This window comes from Falco biarmicus, chromosome 5, assembly GCF_023638135.1.
Source record: "Falco biarmicus isolate bFalBia1 chromosome 5, bFalBia1.pri, whole genome shotgun sequence".
Lineage (NCBI taxonomy): Eukaryota > Metazoa > Chordata > Aves > Falconiformes > Falconidae > Falco > Falco biarmicus.
The window spans coordinates 63,673,994-63,697,362 of NC_079292.1; the positions used below are offsets into that span (position 1 = coordinate 63,673,994).

The 23,369-nt window shown below is 37.4% G+C and overlaps 1 protein-coding gene across 1 annotated transcript in view; it reads right to left on the minus strand.

Annotated features, from left to right (window-relative positions):
* Positions 1-23,369, minus strand: part of TRIM24 (tripartite motif containing 24) — a 64,807-nt gene that overhangs the window by 23,853 nt on the left and 17,585 nt on the right. The window contains exons 2-7 of the mRNA XM_056339738.1: positions 16,605-16,723; positions 8,737-8,884; positions 6,305-6,437; positions 4,887-5,003; positions 3,622-3,736; positions 2,791-2,937 (exon numbers count right to left, since the gene is read on the minus strand). Of these exons, the coding sequence (XP_056195713.1) occupies positions 2,791-2,937; positions 3,622-3,736; positions 4,887-5,003; positions 6,305-6,437; positions 8,737-8,884; positions 16,605-16,723 (779 nt within the window). The remainder of the gene's footprint in view (positions 1-2,790; positions 2,938-3,621; positions 3,737-4,886; positions 5,004-6,304; positions 6,438-8,736; positions 8,885-16,604; positions 16,724-23,369) is intronic.

Consider the following 23,369-nt stretch of genomic DNA (forward strand, 5'->3'; position numbering starts at 1 on the left):
AACAAACATAGATTTTTTTTTTCCTCTGGGGCTGGAGCCACGTACCAAAACAGCATAAGAGGTCTTGGAAAAAAAAACCCACAACACAAAACCATAACAACAACAAAAAAGCAGACACTCCACCCACCCCCTAGAAAACAACAGAAAGCTCTGAATGAGCCCCCAGAGAACTGAGGTGCAAGATAGAGACATTTGTCCAAGGTACAAATAAAAAAGGTATTCTTAACATCTTTCCCTTATTCCTAAAATAGCTTTAAAATGCAATCAACTACTGCCAAAAAAAAAATCATTTTTTCTCCTCTACTGTAGAAATACATATCCTTCTACAAATTTGGTCATTACATTGAACGACTTGAACAACTTGCAAGTGAAGTTTCTTCTTACTGATTCACATAACCATTGCTGTATCCCCCCAAACCTATGTTAGTTCATTCATTTTTCTTTCAAATAAAAGTATCTCATCCTTTTGGGAACAAGTATCATCACAGGAAATTTTCCCTTTTATTAAATCTAAGTTTTCTTTGAGAGTCAAAGAATAGATTTTATAAACTTTGTCTTTGAAAACTCTCAGATTCAAAGATATTTTCAGACTCTTACAACTTCTTGGTTCCAAAGCACTGGACTACGATTACATCACACAAGCAAAATGTTCTACCAAATGCTCAGTATTTATCTAGTTCCTAGAAAGAAAATATTTTCTTGCAGTTGTTTCATAAGAAAAATCTAACACAGGCACTAATTTTAGAATAACACAGAGCAGATAGAGAAAAAATTTATAAGACTGCAACACTTTTCTTCTTGAATAACAGATTACTTCCAGGAAAAGGTCAAGAGACATACTTGGCAAAATCATCTTACCCCTTTAAAATGACACTAGTTATCTTTTACACCAGTTTTGTAAGAGCTTCCAGTTTATGCATTTCTTCTTTCAATTTTAGGCAGGTCAGTTTTAGATCAGATACAAAAAACATTTAGACTTAAGTTTTTTTTAATGGACATGGAAAATTTTAAGTGCACTAATATTTTGAATATAGATTTCCTGGGATTTCTGCATACACTACCGGAATCATATATACTACACTACAGAAATTCTAGTCACTTGTCCTGTCACCAATACCAGTTGCACACAGCTCTTGTCATAGTTCGTTCCATATATTTCTCCTATTGTGCACACACATATATTGTAGATAAATTCATGACTAGACTATCAGTAATAGTGGTAGCTACTGGTGTTATGTTTGTGCTAGAAGACGAGGCTGGGAAACTGATGTCTTTCTGCAAACAGTTTAGTGTGCTATTTCCCTGAAGTTGACACAGCCTCCTGGCTGTAAGTCTGCATTTAAGTCTGCTGAGCAGTCCTCCTTCCTAGTTTCAAGTGGTTGAATATGCTGGAGCAAAAGTCTCACATGCTCCTCTATGCATCACTATTCAGGAACAGATTTCCCAGATGTCCACAGACAGGTTAGCTACTCAACTCCCAGGCAGCACCTACTTTCAGCAAAAAATCAGCTGCCTAAAGCTCAGCTGTTCTTTTGAAACATATTTCTCATCTGCTGAGGCTTTATGGGCTAGATGATCTTTTTCTTCAACTGTATGATGATAATTTAGAAAATTAAGATGCTGCAACATATAACTTGTTTTCTTACATAGCAGAAGTCCTTGCAGCAACACTAAGCAATTATAAACAACATGACTCAGTTTGATACCCTTTTTCTCTATTCAATTAAAAAATCTGAATTGCTGAGGCAGCATAAGGCGGGACAATGAATTTAACTACTTGAAGTTGATAAAACCAAGTAATATACCAGTATCTGCTCTAGCCTACAGCATTTTAATGGGTATTAAAAAAAGAAACACCACCACTAAAACCAAATAATATACCAGCATCTGCTCTAGCCTACAGCATTTTAATGAGTATTAAAAAAAAGAAACACCACCACCAAAACACAACAACAAACCCCCAAACCAACAAACCCATCCCCCAGTGGGTTCTCAACTAATCAATGAGAAAATAAAGAAAAAGCTTTGTGATCCAGTTATAGGAACTGGAAAAAATGATCTAGCGTCTTTCCTCAATATTGCCACAGATTTCCGTCATCAGGTTTGTACAACCTAGTAATCTCTGGGCAAATCATGGTCAGCTTTTTGTTTGTTTTTTATCTTAAGTCTTTTAGGATTTCTGTTCATCATGAGCAGTCAGCTTAGTGAGAGCACATGCACTGAGATCTTAAGGGTCATTATAGCATCGAAACATTTAGCGTCATAACTGTTTGCATGAAAAATCAAAAGCCTCAACTTAATTTTTATCAGTTTTTGAAGACTGTTAGTGGGAAAGAAGCATGACAGAACAAAGCAATACATTATTTTTTACATTAATGTGCTGGATATCAGATTTTACAATATATAAATACCATCCTTCTCTGAACTCAGCAGCTGTAACAAGTACTGAAAAGAACCTCAGTGATGACGTAAGACACACAACATTTCTCCTAGTGTTTCACAGCTTCATGGTTTTCACTTCAGACAAAAGTTGTTGCTACTTCTGCAGATCTACAGCAATTCTATGGTCATGAACATAGAGCTGTATGAATCATGACCAGAAAGCTGAACTATTAGAAACATTCTGTATTTATGTTTAAGAGAAAACCATGAAAAATTATATACAAATATTACAGTTAGTAGAAAGTCATTAAAAAGTCTAATTCCCTACTATTACTGACAAGCATGTGCATGTGTATCTGCCTTAACTGTAGTCTTTAAGTAAATGGAGAGCTACCTTCCTAACCTTACCAAGCGTTTGCTGTACAGTAGTGCGGTGCTGCTCCCACTGGAAACTGCCCATTTGGAAAAATTCATGACATGTTCCAGTTGTTTAGAGAGACCTGCCACTTCCTGTTGCTGCTGCAGAAGTTTCATCCGATGCTCTTTTGCCAGAGTCTGCAAGTAGAAAAGCAGTTCCAGTCAAAGTGTTCAATTTACAGTTAACAGACATAGCTTCCATATCTGTAATTCACAATGATCAAGAGGTTTCACTTAGCTCTTCTAAAAAGCACTCTTGCCCCCTGACTGCAGCTATCAAACAGAAACGTCAGTATACATTTATTCAAGACGTCAGGACTTTCTGTGCAGATTCCTATTTTCTCTTATGACACATTTTCATATACATAAATATGCCCCTCTCTATACACACATACACTTTTTAAAACACAATTGGAGGTAATATTTTTCCAGTTATCCATTCCAGACAATTCTCTCCTTTGATTTGCTATTGGATTACTGAATTTATGAAAAATTCTGATGGAAACACTTTTCATACATGACACACAGAATTATGACTTGCAAAAGCATGGAGAAAGAAACTTGGCTCAGAGACAGCCCTGATTCACAAAGCAGGGAACACAGATGATTATTACAAACAAAACAACAACTCCCCAAAACCAAACCCTCCCCCACTAAAATCCCACTTGCTGGAATGGTTTGTGGGACATCTCTCCACTTTGGAATTCTGACAGGACATGCACAGGTGGTTAATGCTAGAAATGGATTTTATTTTAATGTGAATCCACACAAAAAAATACTAAGATTGACATATTTTGTCTCTTATGATTGAAATGAAATTACCTCCAACTGATGCAGGAGAGCTTTTCCCTTTTTATTTATTTCTACCATCAGTGTAAATATGGCAACTTTAATATCCTGTTCCACCTGCTTTTGATTCTGATTCACTTCAAGAATTCTGTAAGTAGACAGTATAGAAAATAATGGTTTTTAGCTCACAAACTCACCCTCCCAACAGTATAAAAAAACCCACCCTCTACTCTGCAGCTAAGACTACAATATTTCTTGGTCATATGCACCAATTAATACATATACCATCAGACACTTATAGTAAGGAAAACTACTGAGAGAAACAGAAAGAGCAAGTAACAGTGACCTACTATAAAATTAATTAACTGGTGGCAAATTCTAATGCCATGAGTCTGTAAAACTACTGACATCTGAAAAAAATTAAAAGCTCTTTGTAATTGAAATTCTTGATTTTTAATTGGCACCTTTCTGGAATGGTCTGTGGCAATCAAAACTGTTTAAGTGTACTTTCCATCTAAAGCAGAATGGCACTCCAGAAACAAAAAACAATAAAAAGATCTTCTAATTTAGCTATTTCAACAGCAGTGCTCAAATGTGTAACAGCAAAGCATAATCTATACTGTGAAACCCACTACTGCTAAGACACAAGGGAGAATAACCACTTAGATGCAGCAAAAGAAGAGAAGGGCGCCTGCTGGTTTTTTTTACGTCTCTACCACCCTCAAAGACAAGCAAAGACAGAGGAAGAGTTCAAGTTGCACTCAGCATCCCATACTGTGTTGAACCTTCCTGCCTTTGAACTCTGCTGAAGGAGCAGTTACAAAGACCTACTGCAGCACACATTTTACAGACTTATTTTTCTCCTAGGTTTGTAGTACTGAGTGAATAAAGCCCCAAGCATAAAAGTATTACATAAATCTTCAAATATGTCTCACAAGCATTATGAAAACATGAGTCATAACCTTTCGCTTTCTTAGAGGGATCTACACTGAGAAAATAAGTGTGCTGATGGTGGGGAAGAATATGACTGCCTTCTACAGTCTCTATTGCCCAAGTTGTTTTCTTGCACCCAAGATATTACTGCCCATTAAGCCCACAGGCTGAGCAAAAGAGTTACCTAACACAACCAAGTTCATTAAACAGGCAGCAGTCACTTCAGCAAACTGCAGATTTTAGAATTTATCCTTCTGGAAGTATAAAAGGAGATACAAAATGCACTAATCTAAACATTTCAAGAAATTTCAGTGTATACAAAGTCGCCCTCTCTGTCAGTTTCAACCCCAGAATCTGATACATACCTGTTTTGGATCTGCTTTCCTGTATATTTTATGTACTTAGTCTTCTCCATCAATTTGGTGATTAGGGTCTCGATGATCACTTTCTGGTTCTGAAAAGCTTCTTCTATAAACTGGTATCTGCAGTAAAAACCAGTATTTATACATGCAAAAGGTGTGATATACTTGCTAAAGCAGAGTGCCTTACAAAAGCCTTCTTTTATTGAACAAAGATCCTGCTTAAGTCCAAAATTTAACTGTCATCATGGAAGCATGTGTCAGCAAGTGCCAATATATTTTATTTATAACATATTTGAATTTATAGTATAAAGTATATAGTAATTTTAGAAATTTTTTTAGAATTTATGGTTTTCATAACATGAAGGGACATCGCATGACCATAGCCCGCATTTAGCAAAAGAAAAATTAATGTTGTGCTGTAGTCATCACTTTGTAAGTGAAAGTGCATGTAAGCTATTTGTGCAAGATAAGGATGTAGAAATAGAAGAAGCGATATTGCTGAGTCAGTAGAAGTCAGCAACATTTTAAATCAAGGAACTGAAATCATCATCAATTTGAGAAAAAAAAAGAGGTGGCACATTCTAAAATGGTTATAAATCCTACGAAAAGGAGAATTGAAGAGGAAGACTGCAATTCTGCCAGAGCAAGGTTTAGCCTGTTCCAAGGAGCACCTGGCTAACACTTCTCTGCCTGTTGATGTTGACCTGGTCAGGCAAGCAAGTTCTTTGGGTGGTTGCATCAGGTATAGTGAGCATATTAATATTTAACTTGAGTACCTCTGTCCCAGCCCCCTACCATATGCATTAACCAGCAAGATTATTGTCTTGTACTCAGAAGTTGTATATAATCCTGCTTTTCAACTTCTGTGGCCAGTAAGAGATGATCAAAGAACAGCAACTCAAAGATTTGAGTGTTGTAAATAGTGTTGTCAAAGTATAGTACAGCCAAATTTAGGTCTACTGTTCCTTTTAAAGGGCTCTTCACAGAAAAAATGCCCATTTGCTCTGTTCTGAAATTGTTTGTTAATGTTCTGTTACGTAATCATCTTGTTGAAGGACAAACGGAGAATTTACACATAAGTGTACCGTTGCATAACACAGCCCCTGTGCTTTCTAAGGACTCTCTGAAGAGCTGCACAGCAACAAATTCTATCCAAACAACGTGACAGTAAAGAAAGGTCTTGTGCCTAAGCCACCAGACTAACAAGTGGAAGACTTAGGTTTTACTCTGAACTACCACATACTCATCAGCCATACCTTTTTTGGATACAATTCTGTTTTTCTGTGGGCTTAATTTCTGAGCAAGAAATTTTATTTTGCACTCTCTTCACCTGACTGTATTCTATACAGCTAGAGCTACAATCAGCTTCAAGCTGTCTTCCTGTAAGTGAGTTGCATAAAGCATACACTTTGTATTGATACCTGTGCTCTTTGTGTTCTAGTAACTGACAGTCTCGGCAGGTCAACTTGTCACAGGTTTCACAATACAACTTCAGCTGCTCCTTTTTGTGGTAAGGACAAAACACAGGTCGCTGACTGGTCACACCAACTGCCTCTGTTGAATAAAGAAAGATGTCATCTCAGTCCCCTGAAATTATTAAAGATCTGCATTCTCCTGTTTCTCCTCACCTAGATGCTGCTAGGCCACTAATAAAAAATGTAACAGTTCCAAGCAAAAACTGCACTGTCTCACTTGATCAAGCATGGAGCTAACACCCTCTCTCAGGGAAAATGTCTAGAGCCTATTTTACCATAACTTATTACAGCCCCACAAAACTATTTACAAAAGGAGAGTCAGTACTGTTGCAGTTGCAAAAGATGCTGCACAATCAGCAAGTTCCTTTCTTAAATGGAAATGAGGATATTGCTGACTTAATTCATTGCTCTGTCTTTCTCAGTCAAATGGGTGAAAGGGGGTTTGAGGATGTCAAGCCACAGGCACTCAAAACTGTAAAACATACAGACTATACTAACCAGAACTTTACTAATGTCCCTTCAGGGTGAGAGGTCTCACTTCAGTTTCTAGTGAGCAAACACAGAAGAGCATAGGAAACACCACCAGATGATAAAAGTGAAATCTGTTCTTTAAACAATTTCACCAACAAAGCCTAATTTCTTCTAAGTTAGACTGGGCAGTGAGTTCATGAGTATTACATTAGTCTGTAATGAAAACCAGCTTCACACTGCAGCCCATCCTTCACTGCAGATCAGCAAGTTCTCTTTTCCATACCCATTAATTTACTTATTTTCATGAAACCTGCAAGAAGTTCTTTTCAGAACTGTATCCTTCAGTCAAAATTCTTTGAAACTGACCAGCAGACTCCACAGAGGCCTGAATGTGCAGAGAGCATCCCTACTATCAAGTCATGTTCAGCCTAACAGTCAGACACTTCTACCTACTACTATTGTCCTCTCTTGAAAGTACACTCAGTACTCATTTTTGATTAACCACATCTGAAAGTGGGATACAGAACATAGTGTATATCTCCAAAGTATCATACTGGAAGCTACCCTTTGAGCAATAAAGATTACAGAAACGAAAGCCCACATTATATATAAAACTCACAGGACTAGATATGGTGGAATGAAAATAAATTTAGAATACATCCATTTACAATAATATATAACAGTTTATTAAAATAACGTATATATTTCCAAGATAAATCGTGCAAGTCCAAGAGACTTATTAGGACCGGTAGAACGTTTGTCAGCATCCTATGTTTATAATTGCCCTACAGTATCATTAAAAAGACAAGACACAATGGGCATAAACTGAAACAAAAGCAGTTCTCAGTTAATAAAAGTACAACCTTTTTTACCATGAGAATAGTCAAGATTTCTCAGAGAGGCTGTACTGCACACCACATCCATCCTTGTTGATTCTCAAGGCCCAAATGGTTAAAGCCCTGAGCAACTTGATCTGACCTCACAGCTGACTGCTTTAAGCAGGAGGCTGGACTAGATGATCTCCCAAGGTCCCTTCCAACCTGAATTATCATAGATCCTACTAAGAAAAAACACCCCAGTTCATAACATACTTCTCTTTGATTGCTAAGGCAAAATATTTCAAACTTAAAATATGCTTAGCTAAAACATGAATTCTGGCACTCTTCATTAGTAACAGAGATGCTTTATTATCAGAGTGCTGAAAAAATATAACCTATTAGTGTTCCTTTTCCTACAGTATACAAAAAAGTTAATATAAAACATCTGTTTGACCTCTAAAAAAAACCTGGAGGAGCCAAATGCATAAAAGCAGTATATTTCTGCAGCTGATCTCTAAAGTCTAGACAGCAATTTGCAATCATTCCAGGTGAAAGAAAAATCTATGTGTATTTATTGGTTTAAAACTTTGCATAGAAATCTTATGAAATATCAGTCTGTAGGGGTTTTTACCACTATGCAGCACTCCTGATCAAAAAACCAGCTGTCATACCCCCAGCCGTGACAAAGTCTCCATTTTCCATAGTTACGTTCTAATGCATCTAATGCTTAAAATAAAGTTTTCTCTTTTGTCAGCTAGATCACTTAAGAGATCCACTTAGATGGGCAGCAGCCAAAGAAACACCAGATTTTGTTCAAACGTTTGCAGCCTTCAGCAATGAAGTTGAAACAAGTGACTGGGAGACAGGAAACTATTAAAACATACCCGTTACCACCCAGAAAAATAACATGGTTCCACTAATTCATATGTACCAAAGGATTATATCAGAACGAATCTGTCCTTTTATATTTACTATGATTAAGGAACGCAATTTTTGAAATTTATCACTTTAAAAAGAAATGTGGTAGTCTAATACATTTTTCCAATGCAGACACACATTCTTTCTCAAATTATAAATCAAGTGTGTTACCTGGAGATACCTCCTCTTTCTGTCTCACAGTATGATCCTTCGTGAATTTAACCCTCTGGTGAGCTCTGATGCAGGTCTTGCATAACCATTCTACACATTCCACACAAAACCCATTAGCTTCTGCATTGTCTTCACAGCTTGTGCAGACCTAACGTGAGGAAGAAAAGGTAGCTGTTAAAATAAATGTGGAATATACGTACAAGCTATTGTTCATATACCATCAGTGCACATTTAGAGTTTTCTGAAAACAGTGAAGTGAGAATGGAAAATTGCCTAAGGTACAAGAAGGCTATAAATAACTGCATAAAAGAAACTGAACGTGACTTTTCAAAGAAAGTGGTCATTTTGTCAGTGTTACTCTAAAACTGTTACCTGACATGATAAAAGTCAAACCGTTACTTTCTGCCCAACACTGCATGCTTGGAAGCTATATAATGTTTACTATCTACAATATGCTTTTGTAAAATATTTACTAAAGACAGAAAACTACCAGCACTGCTCTGATTTTAGAAGCCTCCCTCAGTTCACACAGAAGCTTTAATTTTAGCTCCTGTTCACCAGCTCCGTGTTTCTGGAGGAACACACAGTACTGAACAGCTTCTTCTCAAGAACCTCTGTATCACCACTTAAAGGTAACATTCTAGTTAAGCTCATCAGTAAAGCTACCCTGGAACTTTGCGATCAATGTTTAGTAATTTTCAAGCTGTGGCCTGTTAACTCCTGGGGCTCTTTGGACTACACCCAAGAGATCTAGAAAAAAAATAAATAAAGCAAAACAAACGTGACAGCAGACCAAAACCTCTCTGCACAGAGTCAATACACACACAAGAAAAAATTCCTATGGATCCACAATCTGAACAACAGGTTGAAAACTAGGAATGATGAACAACACCACTTCACATGTTCAAAACACTACTTTCATTTTTAAATCCTCCTTTACAATGCCTCTGTAGTCATACCTTCAAGGGGGTTTGGGTGGTAAAAATACTGAACAGCCTTACATAGATGTCTGTTTAGGCAACCACCATCCATCGTCAACATTTAGCATTGCTGCAAACAAAAGCCTTAAAATATCTGAAAATTGCTGTATCCTACAGATTATAGTTATAGAATTCTGCTAGCAAGAGCAACAAGGAGAAAATTTTAGATGTTATTTTATTTTTCCGTTTGATTTAAAAAAAATAATCTAACTTTGGTACCCACACAAGATAAATACAGATCAAGTTAAAGAGGAAGCAAATATTTACATCCTATGCAGATAGAGAATATATATGTAGAACTATGGCCCACTTTTCCCTTCCAAAAAAAGAGGAAAATGAGCACAAAACTTGCCTTAGGCCACATAGCAAGTTACTGACAGAACTGGAATTTGGACATAGGAGTTCCAGATTCCCAGTGCTGTGCTTGTTCTTCTGGATCACATTACCTCTCAAAGCAAGTACCTTCTGAGAAATGAAGTTACAACACAAGGGTTGTTGACCCCTCTCGTTTGTCACATGCAGTTTGAAGCAGTTCTTTTCACTAAAAGTGACCTGCAAAGGGGAAGAAGCTGGGCTTGTGCCCCTTTTTCTTTTCTTTACAAAAAGGAGGCCTGAAAGTTCTATTCTTAAAAATATTCTTAAATATTTTTTATCTTCTGTTTGGCTTTTCTTTTTCTTTCACCTCTTCTATCAACAATAAAAATTCTAGTCCTATACAGACTAGTTGACTGGGGAGAAATATCCAAGTCCAGACACCATAAAAAGTCAAGAAAATGGAAGTAAAGCAATTAAAGGAAGTGAATTGTAATCAGGAAATTGAATTTTTTTTACTTGCTCTTAAACCTTCATTTCATTTTGAAAAAAAAAAGTATTCTTTTGCTAAGCATAGTTTCTTGAAAAAAAAAATAGAGCAAGCAAGTAGCACTGAAGCATTATGTCAATGTCGTATTTTCTCTGGCAGAAACTATCATGAGAGAAATTCCCTCCCTTCTCCTTTTCAAACTGTCTCCTCCTCAGGTGTGCCAATGCAACTGTCTGCAAGACTGTGGTGTAAAACTGGATTGATTACATCACTGTAATCCAAAGATTAGTTACATCAGCGCTGCTGACTGGGCAGTGAAATACTGCAGGACGAGAAAGAAGTTTGAAAATCAGTCTTGTTGCCAGAGAGGTAAGACTGTGCTACGCTCCCAGATACCCAGAGGTGTTTTCACAACTTAGAGTGGAGAATAAGAGACGAGGTATTTGTTTTTCTAGTGTAAAAAAAACAACAGTGAAGACAAAATAAGCAAAGGAAAACACAACAACAAAAAAGTCTTCCAGGCTTTCTTTAAGTCAAAGAAGCAAAACAAAGACACACACATACACACAAAAAAATAAAAAATTAAAAGGAAAAAGGCATCAACCCAATAAAATAAAAAGTGCCACACAACCACCAGCCTTTCCAGGTCACCTTAGGCAGAAAACATGCCAGGGCATATAAGTAATTTCAAAGGATTTCTGGAATTCATTCCTCCCAGATTCAAAGATCTTAGTCTGTTTTCTTTTTTCAATATGACTTAGGGTTCTTTTTCAGCTGGTTTGACCTGCTAGAGTTGGAATGAGATTAAGATTGTGATTCAATAACCAATAATCAGGTGCTGCCAAGTGAACTGAAACTTCTCCTTTGTAGTTCCAAAAACACATATTCTATCTTTATACTTTCCAAAGCCATCAAGTAGGAGAGAGATAGATCTCTAAAATTTTTCATAGACACCATAACTCATGCTGTCAAAATAGCCATGCCTTCTAGGTAGAAACTAGCTAGATTTGCTTCTACTTAATTCTTGTTTGAAATATGCATTTTCAGAGATAACTTGGATTTTGCTAGAACTCCTAGGTATTAGAGTAAGTCATATAGCTAAAGTACATGGAGGTACAATTACTACAAATATTTGGTGTACTCCTACAAAACCTATTTCAGTCTTTATTTCTGTGACTCACACAGGCAGTGCTTCAGCGATTTCAAAGAAAACTCTCCCTAGTTAACCTGTAAGCCTTTATTCTGGTTAGACAGATATTTATTTTTAATTGAGTTTCCCATGTAATTATATTTAATTCAGTTACTAGTTTTAGTATTTATAACCCCGGGAACTGTTCATTCAGCCTTCATTCAAATTTAATGAAAGCTGAGATTACTCAGCATGTTGCAGGTAAGTACTACTTTTTCTGCTGTGAAAGCTTGTATATTTACTCAGAAACAGATTTATATGCAAGAGTTGAGGTAATAGAACTGTCTTTTCTGCTACTGTAGTAACCAACCACTCTTCCAATTAAATAGAGTATTAAAAAGATTAAATAAGCAAGCAAAGGTTTCTTGAGTTTCAAAGGAAGAGAGCAAATTAGTCCAGAGGAATATTCAGTGAACTAACATTCCAAACTTCACCAGTGTAAATTAGATGCAATGTCTTCCCCTGTTGGTCCAAAAACCAGCAATGTTAATAGTTGTACATCCACCTCTTGGCACATACAAAAGCATAAAAGCCAGCACCTGTCTTTTGGGACATTCACACCTATATGTAACTGTAAATATGAACCACATGCTCATACCTCAAAACGCACGACCCCTGATCAACATCTCCTCCTTTCCCCAACATCTCATCAACAGCTGGCTCTCTTTGAAGCACAACAAAACCATATTGTGACTCTTCTGGAGTCCATCACCCACATCCCTAAACCAGTGGCTTTCAAACACCTTTTGGCCACAGCTACAGCCTCCATAAGCTATTCAGCACACTAGTTGTTCTTTGCAAGAATACATAGTGGCTACTCTGGCACCATACTAAACTAGAGAAACTTTTTGTTCTAAATTGTCCTTATTAATCACTCTATTATGCCAGTCAGACTTGCCGTCTTCGTATCCAGATCTAGTATCAGGCCTTTTGTTACTACATTCCCAATATCTCACATAAAGTCCAACTGTTCTTCATTCCTACTACAACATTTAATACTCTCAGGTCAGTAAAGATGCTGGTAAAGATACAGCAAGTGTTCTTACTATCAAAAATATTTTTATGCATGTTCTTTTTTGGACACAGAAGCTATGAGAATAAGGACCTAGACTAAAATGCACTACTGGCTCAATATGCTGCAGCAACATCAACGTTATCACTACGATCTTCTGTTCTGCATCCATCTCAAACTTCTCATTTTTACTTTCATGGCTTTGCATGCACATTAAACAATTTTCTTCTGTTAAGTTCCTAAATTTTCCTCTCTTGTCTACCCTTTAGTCTTATTCAAATTCAGCATTTGCTTCAGTAATGTCTTGGGTTTGAAACTCCTTTCTGCTCACTCTTATGAATTAAGTATAATTAATTTTTATTTGCAAAGTTCTCTTTAGCATCCAATAATTTTTGCAAGTCTTCCAATAAATCATAATGTGAAAAAAATTATAAAGAATCTGCTCTTTTGAAGTATTTATGTCCTAGCTGCCCACAACCTACAATCATTACTTACAGGAAGACCACAACTGCATTTCCCATTAGTCTCTTTCTCTTCTGGAAAGCTTCCTACACTAATAGCTAGCGCAAATTCTTTAATGTTCTCTTTAATGCTAGCTAGGAAAGCCCTTGTGGAACATATACTAGGGAGTTTTATGCTTTCTTTATGCTTACCTTTTTGCTCCTGAAGTTTTCAGTAGTCATTGCTAGAAAGCACAGCTAAGTAAGATACTGAACTGCCAAAATAAGACTCGGATAAGGTAAGCAGGAGTTTAGACAGATGGATGGCACTTTAATGGGTCCCAGTTATACTTCTCAGGCCACAATGCCAGGCTCCATGATACGTCATTCACTTGTAAAGTTTTAATTCAGTATGCTAAAAATTATAATAGCATTATTACCATTTTACATCTGAAACAATCAAACATTGAGTTTTTTGAGTCTCTCTTGAACTGAAAAAAACCAGTCCTTCCTGACAACAAACATATACAGGCTAGTCATAGATATGGACTAAGCCACAACATCACTTGCACAGAACCCATGGCTTGCTGCTAAGTCTAATTTCTAAAACATTCTGCAAAAGCTGCCAGACTATCAAAGCCAAACTAACCATCTCAGTAGAAAATTTCTATAAAACAGCCAAAGTTCTTGACAGAATCTGGATGATCTCTGATCCAGTATTTCCTGCAAACCTCAGTGTCTTTTCCACTTTAATTCCTCTGATCTGTTGCCCATCTTGCTACTGGCAATTTTTCTTTCTTTACTCTTCAAAGACAAAACAAAACAGGCCAATTAGATGCATGTATCATCCTTAAACCTCATAATATCCCCCCTTGAACAGGACACTGATCTGTTTAACTTATTAAGTTTGCTGTTCCACAACAGACAGCTTTACAGAATGGTATAACTTTTTTTTTTTTTTTTATGGTCCAATGTCAAACTACAAAGGAATGTCCAAAAAGCTTCACTATCATACCAAAATAAATCTGTTCAAACAAAACTGAACTGCATAGCATTCATTTCCAAGAGGTAAGATACACGCTCACTTCAGGCATCTAACAAAACATATAGTTCCATTTAAAAAAAAAAAAGAAAGCCAGCAGAAAAGCACGTGAATGTACTACTTTGCCGGTTCAGCAATGTCTGCTGGTCTGCCATCAACTGCTGCAGAATGTAGCCCGAGTTCAGCCAGGGAACCTAGCTGAAGAACCGATGTGCTTTCTGACTGCAAGCCTGCTGGTTTTTCTTAGGGAGAGAGAGAAACAAATATGGAATAGAAAGTAAGATGGATGTCTGAGACGGGAACTTAAGGAAACACAAAATGCTTTGAAGAACGTTCCTGACATTTGCTCACACCACTCAACAGTGGATGACTCCAAACCAGCTGCTGAAATACATGGAATTTCCCTGTATCTCTCTCCAGCAGATCAGGACTCTAGTAGTAAACAAAAAAGACACCTTCCTCAATTCCAAGGAAGCACCTGACTTATCCTGACATCACAGAGTTTGGTGGATATTCCAACTTTTGATAGCCTATAACCCATTGAAGTACACTCAATTTGACATGATTATGGTGAACCTCAATAATATAAAGGTCCCTTCCTGAATTTTCAGTTCCTTACCCAAGTCTCAAAGGCCTCAATTCCCCACTTTCACAGAAAGCAGAAAAAATGTGGGAGGAAGCAAAAAAAAAAAAAAATACTTTGTCACTAAACCCAGGAAAAATAATTCTACTTCTATCATGACTCACCAAAGCAGTATCTTAGAGGACTTTCATATATCTAAGCAGAGGTTATGGCACAGGCCCCTAGAGAAATTCTGGACTGCTTCTACATAGCAAAGTTACTTGTTATCTTGTTTCTCTTCCTAATTTTAAAGTCACTAAAAAGTTTATGATCAAATTTTCTATGCAACAGGGACTATTCACTTAATCTTACTAGCAGAGTATTGAGAGACTTTGTGTAAATCTCACAACCATCTCCAAAACTCAGATGTTTCCCTGCAACACCAAGGGGAAAAAGACCAAACAAACAAACAAAAAAAAAAAAACAACCCACACAAACACAAAAACCCCAAACTTCAAACTGTCCCACATTAAGAGAACACTGCTTATACTTCCAGAGACTCCCAACTAAATTTCGGTTTCTGGTAAGGTCTATAATTTCTCAGAAATCCAGTTGCAAAATCCCTTATAAGCTAAACATGGTTTAGTGGTTTTTAAGACATAACTTAATTCCCCCTTCCCAGAGATGATGACAACATATGTCTTTAATAGTCATTGAGCTGATATCACAAACCTGAGTGGGTACCTTAATCTGTTCTGGAGAGACATATCCATTCATATATGTAAACACAAATTTCAGCTAAGCTTTGAAACAAGCAGACTACACAATAAAAGACCTCTAAGAAGCTGCCCCAAAACAAATGGATCAAAAGCCAATGACACAGGTCCCTAAAAGAGGAAACTGAAAAAAAAAAATGTATTTTCAAAATAAAAAGAGACCACCATTCAAATGTTAACGGACAAGTTCAAATGCAAGCCACATTGGCAGCAACCTTTTCGTACTGTTATTATGAAGAATGCAGGAACATATAAAGAGGCTGAATTATTCACAGTAAGTTCCTGGAGTTTAATACAAAGTTTATTAGTAAAGAGATACCTGAGATACTCTCTTACCAGCTAAAAATGAAGACATGCAATATTCTGATACCAGACTCTGCTAAACTGTGGTCCTACGCAGCTGTGATTATTCATCTGGTACTGTTTCCACACTAGTACTTTCCTCCTGAAAAACCATCATAAGGAAAAAACTCCAGTATTTCTATTCTTCCAGATAAGCAGGTTTTGGTTTATGAAGTGGCTATTACTTGATTGCAAAAGGAAGAAGAGGCAGCCTACAGAAAAAAAAACAAACAAGAAACTCCTACAATATACTGTCTTCCCCAACTAGAAGTTTGAGCCTCTTGCTTAGTAACTGCTCTCCAGCTATTAAGTGCCATGTTTTGTCAGTGCTGAGATAAGAAAAATAAAGTTAACTAGAGGATTCTGTTTTACACTGAGATCTCTTGACAGTGTTGTTCAGGTCTCTGCTTAAAAAGAGTGCTTCAAGTGCCCTGTCCAAAGTATAGAAATTCCCATTCCAACACCTATTCCTTACCTTTATCTTTTGCTATCACAATGCAATTTTATATCAACATTTTAAATAGTTCAGAATAAGATAACATCATCTTCACATGAATTTTCATTGGTTGAAACTGATTTTCTAGAGTAGCTACCCCATGTGATGACTAAGTACTTGGGAGTCTTTTTCTGCATATGAACAGCGAAAAGGCTACACAGCAGGAAGCCAAGGATATGCATACTCATCCAAAAGGTGTTAACTTGATTACATGTTAATGCACTTACCTGATTTGATTTCTCTACCGTGCTACTGGGAACCTCTGTGGTATCCTTCACAAAAAAGTTATCTATGATGTGTCTCTCTGCACATTCCTGACCACAAATTGGACAGCGGATAACACCGACTGGGAGGGGAAAGAAAAAATAAAATATATATATCAAACAACATCAAAAACAGCTTGCAAGGATAAGTACTTTGAAAGGATGTTTTAATACTGTCCTGTCAATAAGGTGTGAGAAAAAAGAAGCTAATTCTCATTTATCACTGAAGTAACCTTTACCTGTTATTCCCTGATTATGTACTCCTTCAAACAAGCTCAAGCACCTTTTGTTTCAATCCTATGAAGGATTTGCCTTCATCTTACAGAAAATTAATTCCTTTTCTTTAAAGGGAATGTATTCCCATTGACAATTTGTTGCTATAGAATGGATTAAAGTAAACATTTATTAGTGTTGGGATTAATTAGTGACATTGAGTGGTATTATACACACACGCATACACACCAGCAGTGTGACATGACTCACTTCCAACTATGTAATACAAGAAGCTGAAATGTAATAAATTCAAAATCAGTGAGGTAAGTTGTACAGAGGATGAACGGACCTGTATTAACATCATGACTGCCTTCACACTAAGCAAGGGAAAGCAAGCAAGAAAGACAGGAATAAATAAGCAAGGTCCCCTCCTTCCTGTCCTCTGCAAGACACACTGGGGAACAATCCTAAGACAATAGCATACTTAGACTGCAGGTTGAAGAAAGTGCCGAGAACCAATAACACAAAGGTTTAAAAAATTAATAGTTTTCTCAAAAGAATAAAAAGACAAAGACAAGTTCAAAACTTGGGGCTCAACAGTGAGCATACTAGACTGAAATAGAAAATATCTATATAAACATCATAAAGTAGCCACCTTTCCTAGCTGCAGAAAACGGTATGCCTTATTAGCACTGATACTTGTTTATCATGCAAGAAAAATCTCTGACACGCTAGGCATTAACATTTTGCTTTAAAAAAAAATTATCACAATCATTACCACTGAAAACAGAAAGGAACTGAAACTAAGTAGGGCTGAAATAATCACTTAGGACGTGGAAGTCATCCTGCAAAGCCTACAGTAGCATGGTCACATGAGTCCCCACTGAGATAGATTCTAGACCTACCGCTGGAATTTTAGAGGAGGCATGATTTTAGGGCCTTAAAAAAGATCAGAGGCACCATTTAATCCAATGAATATAACACCAGTATATAATTCAGCACTTGCATATTTAACTAAACCAGTGTGGGCTTAATTCTGTTCCTGTTTCACTTTTACAATAAAGTGTAGAAGCACAGAAACTATTAAATATTTCACTTTCTGCAGAAGAACTTAATTCCTTACTGTAAGTGCTTCATATAAGATTTAGATAATTCTTTCATAATTTTCTTCCAATACATGCTAGAGAATTAACTGGCCAACACACTACAAAGCAGCTCTTCATTCTGGAAATTTAGCCAGCAGTTTTCCATTTGTGTGGAAGGCATTTCACTTTTATGTGAAAGGCTATGATATTTGGCTTGGTTTTATTACAATTGCCATTTTGCTAGTCTGCACATCAATACATACTTGTGCAGTTTCCTTTGATATACAAATTCTATATTTTGGCTAAAAATCTTGTAACATTTTTTTATATCATTGTCATGAAGGATAATGAAGAAATCCAATCCTCGTACATCAGGTAGTTAATAGAACTCCCATGTACTGAATTTCTCCTTTTATTAAGCAAATCAATTTACAATTGTCAAGCTACATACTTACTAAAAAAGACTATTTTTTACATTTTTCAACAGCGTCAATATCAAGCCACCTTCTGTTCCCCCACCGCTTGTTCTTGACCCCAACAAAGTACAGTGCACTGGGCCAGCACGAGTGACTGAGTTGGTCTTTGCCTGTTTTGGGGAGCCCAGTACAGACAGAGGATGAGACTGGCAAACTGATTCAGGTGTGGATGTATTTCTCCTGCTCTCTCAAGCTTCACCTGCAGCCCCCAATCTGCTTCCCTGACCAAATGCACTACTGCTTACACTGAAGCAACACGACAAGTAACATGAGAAGCAGCACGATGGGAAGGGGCCAACCCCATCACTGAAGATTAAACATGGAACCACTCAAACAGATCAGTTTTATTAGTCTGAGTTTACAAACAGCTTGAACTGAAAACACGGACCCAGAATTCAGAGCTTCCTCTGCAAAGAGAAGCAGAAGAGGAAGAACAATGAGTATTTCAAAATTAAGTGGAAAACAGATAAATACAAAAACAAGGTATTCACAGTTTAAAAGAGAACACTGATTATCTTCAAGTAAAGACACGTGCTCTAACTAAGCAAAGCTCACAGACAAACGTCTCTGTTCCTACATTAGCATTTCTACTGACATCAGGCTCAACTGTCATAATTAAGTACTAAAGTTTTATTTAGAAATAGTAATTTTCAAGTAATTCTTACTTTGCAATACTAGTAACAGAATGCAGCTTTTTGTATAACATGATAAAACTATACACAGGCCACAAAAAGTTTTCAGCCATTCATCCAATACAAATTAGACAATTGTCAACTATTGCAGATCTGATGGGATTTAAGTCAGTTCGTGTTAATTATGTTGCTTATAGCCTAAAATGCATCAGCACAACCCTACAAGCACACACCTGTAAACACCAGACTGCAGAGAGTTATAAACAAGAAATATTGGGTGCAGAAAAGTTACTGGATTTATTCAGCATCTGTTTCTGAAGATGACACAAAACATTTAATTTTTGTCACGTGCCAAGTCTTCTTTTAGAATAAGACCTGGTCCAGTAACATGGTGCATTGGGTTTACATGTCCAGCTTTTAGTAACGAGGGACAAGGGGGAAGCTGCAGGGGTGTCCTCTGTGAGAAGGCACCAGGAGCTGCCCCCAAGTCAGAGCCGACTCCAGCCAGCTCCAAGATGGAATCAGCTTGTTGAATTCTGGCCAAAGCTGAATTCATCAGTGATGCTGCCTGGACCTATGCGTGCATGTTTAAGAGAGGGTAAAAAAATGTTGTGGACCAGCAGGTGAGAGAGAGTAAGAAAAATGTGGAAGAAACAGCCCAGGTCAGTGAAGGAGGGAGAGGAGGTACCCCAGGTGCCGGAGCAGTGATTCCCCAGCAGCCCATGAAGAAGGCCATGACAAAAGAGATTGTACCCCCACAGCCAGTGGAAGATCTCATCAGTGCAGATACCCACGCTGCAGCCTGTGGATATGCCTTGAAGGAAGCTGCAGTCAGTGGAAAGCCCATGCCAGAACAAGTTCCTGGCAGGAGCTACAAGCCACAGAGGGGTACCTACATAGGAGCAGGTTTTTTGGCAGAAACTGTGGCCAGTAGGGGAACCATACTGGAGCAGCCTGTTCCTGAAGGACTGTACACCATGGAGAAGATCCACACTGGAGAAAGTCTTGAAGGACTGTATCCCATGGGAAGGGCCCCACACTGGAGCAGGGAACAAGTAGATGGAGGATGAAACAGCAGAAAGGAACTGGTATGAACTGACTACAACTCCCATTCCACATCCTTGCTCAAGTAGGGGAGGAGGCAAAGCCAGGAATGAAGTTGAAGAGGGATATGAGGCGGAAAGTTTATTTTTATTTTTGTGTTTCTATCTTACCCTCCAACATTATTGAACTTCCTCATGTTGAAACTGTTTTGCCCATGATGGTAACTGATAAATAATTTCCTTGTCTTTATCTGTCCTGTTGAGAGGCAAGAGGGAGAGAGCAGCTTGGTGGGTGTCTGGCAGCCAGCCAAGGTTAGCTGACCACACACTGGCCCTCAAGACAGACCTCAATGGTCCTGGACAGAACTTAACGGCCTTGTGTTGTTGGGTTTTTTTGCTTGGGTATTTTGTTTGTCAGTTTGGGGCATTTGTTTTGTTTTTTTTAAGACTAAATGCTTTACACTAGAATTCTAGCTTGATAAGATAAATGAAATACTCTGAAAGAGATACTGATTTGTATATAACTTTGCAGGTTTTATGTGGAGAAGATAGTGCCCTGTCATGTTGCAACCTTAAAGAGATGCAGAGAATATATAACTTCATGCCAATTACAGCATCTGTACCACTTTGGAGGTCTAATCCAGTTTAGAATATTGCTAGCTATACAGATCTCATGCTTCTTCCTTTTCCCAAGTAAAAAACACTTGGAAGAGTACTGAGAGAGTGTCGTTGTCTTCAAACTAGTCTGCTGGATGACACCATATACTACAGTATCTTAACAGAAATTTTATTTAAAAGAGTAAAACTCCAGTAGATGCATGCCAGTCTTCTGGTACCAACAATAAAAAAATGAAAAGTGTACAATAAATAACAGTATATTAATTACTTCAGTTTTAATAGATTATTCCTATCTCGAATCATATTATTTACAATATTTTGTATGTACAGTGATGATTTGATAAAGGAATCACATAGTCTGAAACCCTTTTTTCTTCATCCAGTTTTCCAGTACAAAGGCTTAACTCAGACCAAGGACAAGTATCCCCTCCTAGGTCCTATGGCAGTAACAAAACACAACACTGCACAGAAGGATTACTGCTCCCCCCAGCCTCCTAACAGACCTAAAAGAGGAGTTTGCCTTCTTTTGGTGAATAAAGAGGCAGGCTGGTTTAAAGCCATAACTAACCAATAATATCAAGACAGATGGCTGAAGCAAACATAGGAGCACACATACAAGCTTTTTGCTAACACCACTGGTGCTGTAGCAATTAACTAACTTTTTTTGAACAACCAAAAAGACAACAGTATTTTGTAAGACATTTTTGCTTATATTTCAGTGTTACAGTAACATGCAGGATGAAGGAATTCAATACAAAGGCAAGTTAACATAGCCCCAGCATTTTCTTACTACTTTCCATGTATGTATTCACTTCTATGAGGAAAAAAGGTGTACCAATGAACATTAACATTTAATTATTTTAAACTGTTCCTTAAGCATGCAGAGAATGCAATTCCTAAATTAACCTCTGAATTAATTAACATTTCCTCCATCTAGTTCCTCTGCAAGATACTTTCCTAGTGTTATAATGAATCAAACTGGGGTTTTTTTTTAAGTGTTAAGGTTTGGAAGCGATCTTGCAATACCTTTCTAACCATGCTTAATCTTATTGCCAATACTACCTTCCTCTTGTTTCAAGACACCCGCTTCCTGAATTGTGATGCAATTTACTTCACTGCTTTCAAGGCTGAGAACCTTAGGTATTATACTATGGTCTGTTTTAGAAGATTCAGATTCTGAGTAGCAAGATGTTAAAAGCCACTCAGTTGATTTCCTTATAGAAACTGGTAGAGAAAATAATGCATCCTTTGATGAAACTAAGGAGAAGCATACTATGTCAACAAAACTACATTATCACTTTAAAGGGGAAAGAAAAAAAAATCCCCCTGCTTTGCTGTTCATTCTCCCCTTTCCCCCAAATACCAACAGTAGGGATTTTTTTTAAGAAATGAGGCCAAAGAGAAGATCCAGAAAGCTGCAGCACAGAACGTTAAAACCCCACACCCTGTGGAATAATACAATGAAATTTCAATGCTTAAAATTATTTCTGTAATTGATATTTGCTATACAAAATATATATATTTCAAGTACATTACCAAGTCAGCCCAAAACTAGTATTTTAACAAAAGACAAAAAAAGACTATATTTAATCAAACATTGTCAGAGCAATTATAATGCAGCAGCATCAGAAACAACATCAGATTCAGATTAGCATTTTGGTGAACACTGTTCAGGTTAAGTACATTCCTGGATGCTGAGGCTGTTTATCCCAATTAAACAAGGGGTAAGGAAGACCTCTAATTCCACATTAATGTTCTTTGCACAACTAATTCTTGACCCAATCAGCTCTAAAGAGGTTTGAGATAATTGTGTTTGAATTGAACAATATAGTCAGGAGGCTTCTAAGACCAAGTTATTTTTTAGCAAACAGCAATATTCCTTCCTGAAGCTTCTCTGCAAGAAGTCTTGCTATGATAGCAACCTGCCAGACATAAAGAGTTGACGCTTGGTATTTTTAATGTCATTTCCTTTCAGATGTTGCAGTACACTCTGGAGACACAGGGAATATTTGAGAAAACCAGATCTAGTATTACTTACAAGAGGAAACAAGTTGAGATCAAGCTACTTTTCCTACTCCTCCTAGTGTGTGGGGGATGGGGAATTGGGCAACCTTATATTTTCCTAAAATTGCCTGAAGTAGCATCACCTGCTATCGTATACATCCTGCAGTTTAAAGGAAACAAACACCAGAGGATCCAGCAGGGACTCCAACACACTTAGAGCAGCTATAGGAGTAGTTAACCTGGGACCTTCAGCCAGATGTCCCGTTTTTCACAGGACTTACCCTTCCCCAATTGCCTGTTTGTTTCAAACCCTGTTTCCCTTTCAACCTTTTGTCAAGCTTCAGTAGTTGCCAGCTGATTTGCCATCCTTCCTATCAATTTAGAATATTTACTCCTACAGAACCTCGTTTTCTCTAGTGGTAGGAAGGTTTTCTGGTTCTGTCATCCGTATTATTCACATCAAATGCAATCAGCTTCTTCCAGCCCTGTAATGCCTGTCACAATGGGGCAAATGCAGGGCGAGGAAGAAAACCCCACAGGATTCATTTGCAAAATAATTTCAGTATGTTAGGGCCTGAAGCACGGCAAGGTTTAGTGGATACAAACCAAAAAAAAGAAAAAAAATCTGAGAAGTAGGGAGCACAAAAAAAACCCCAAC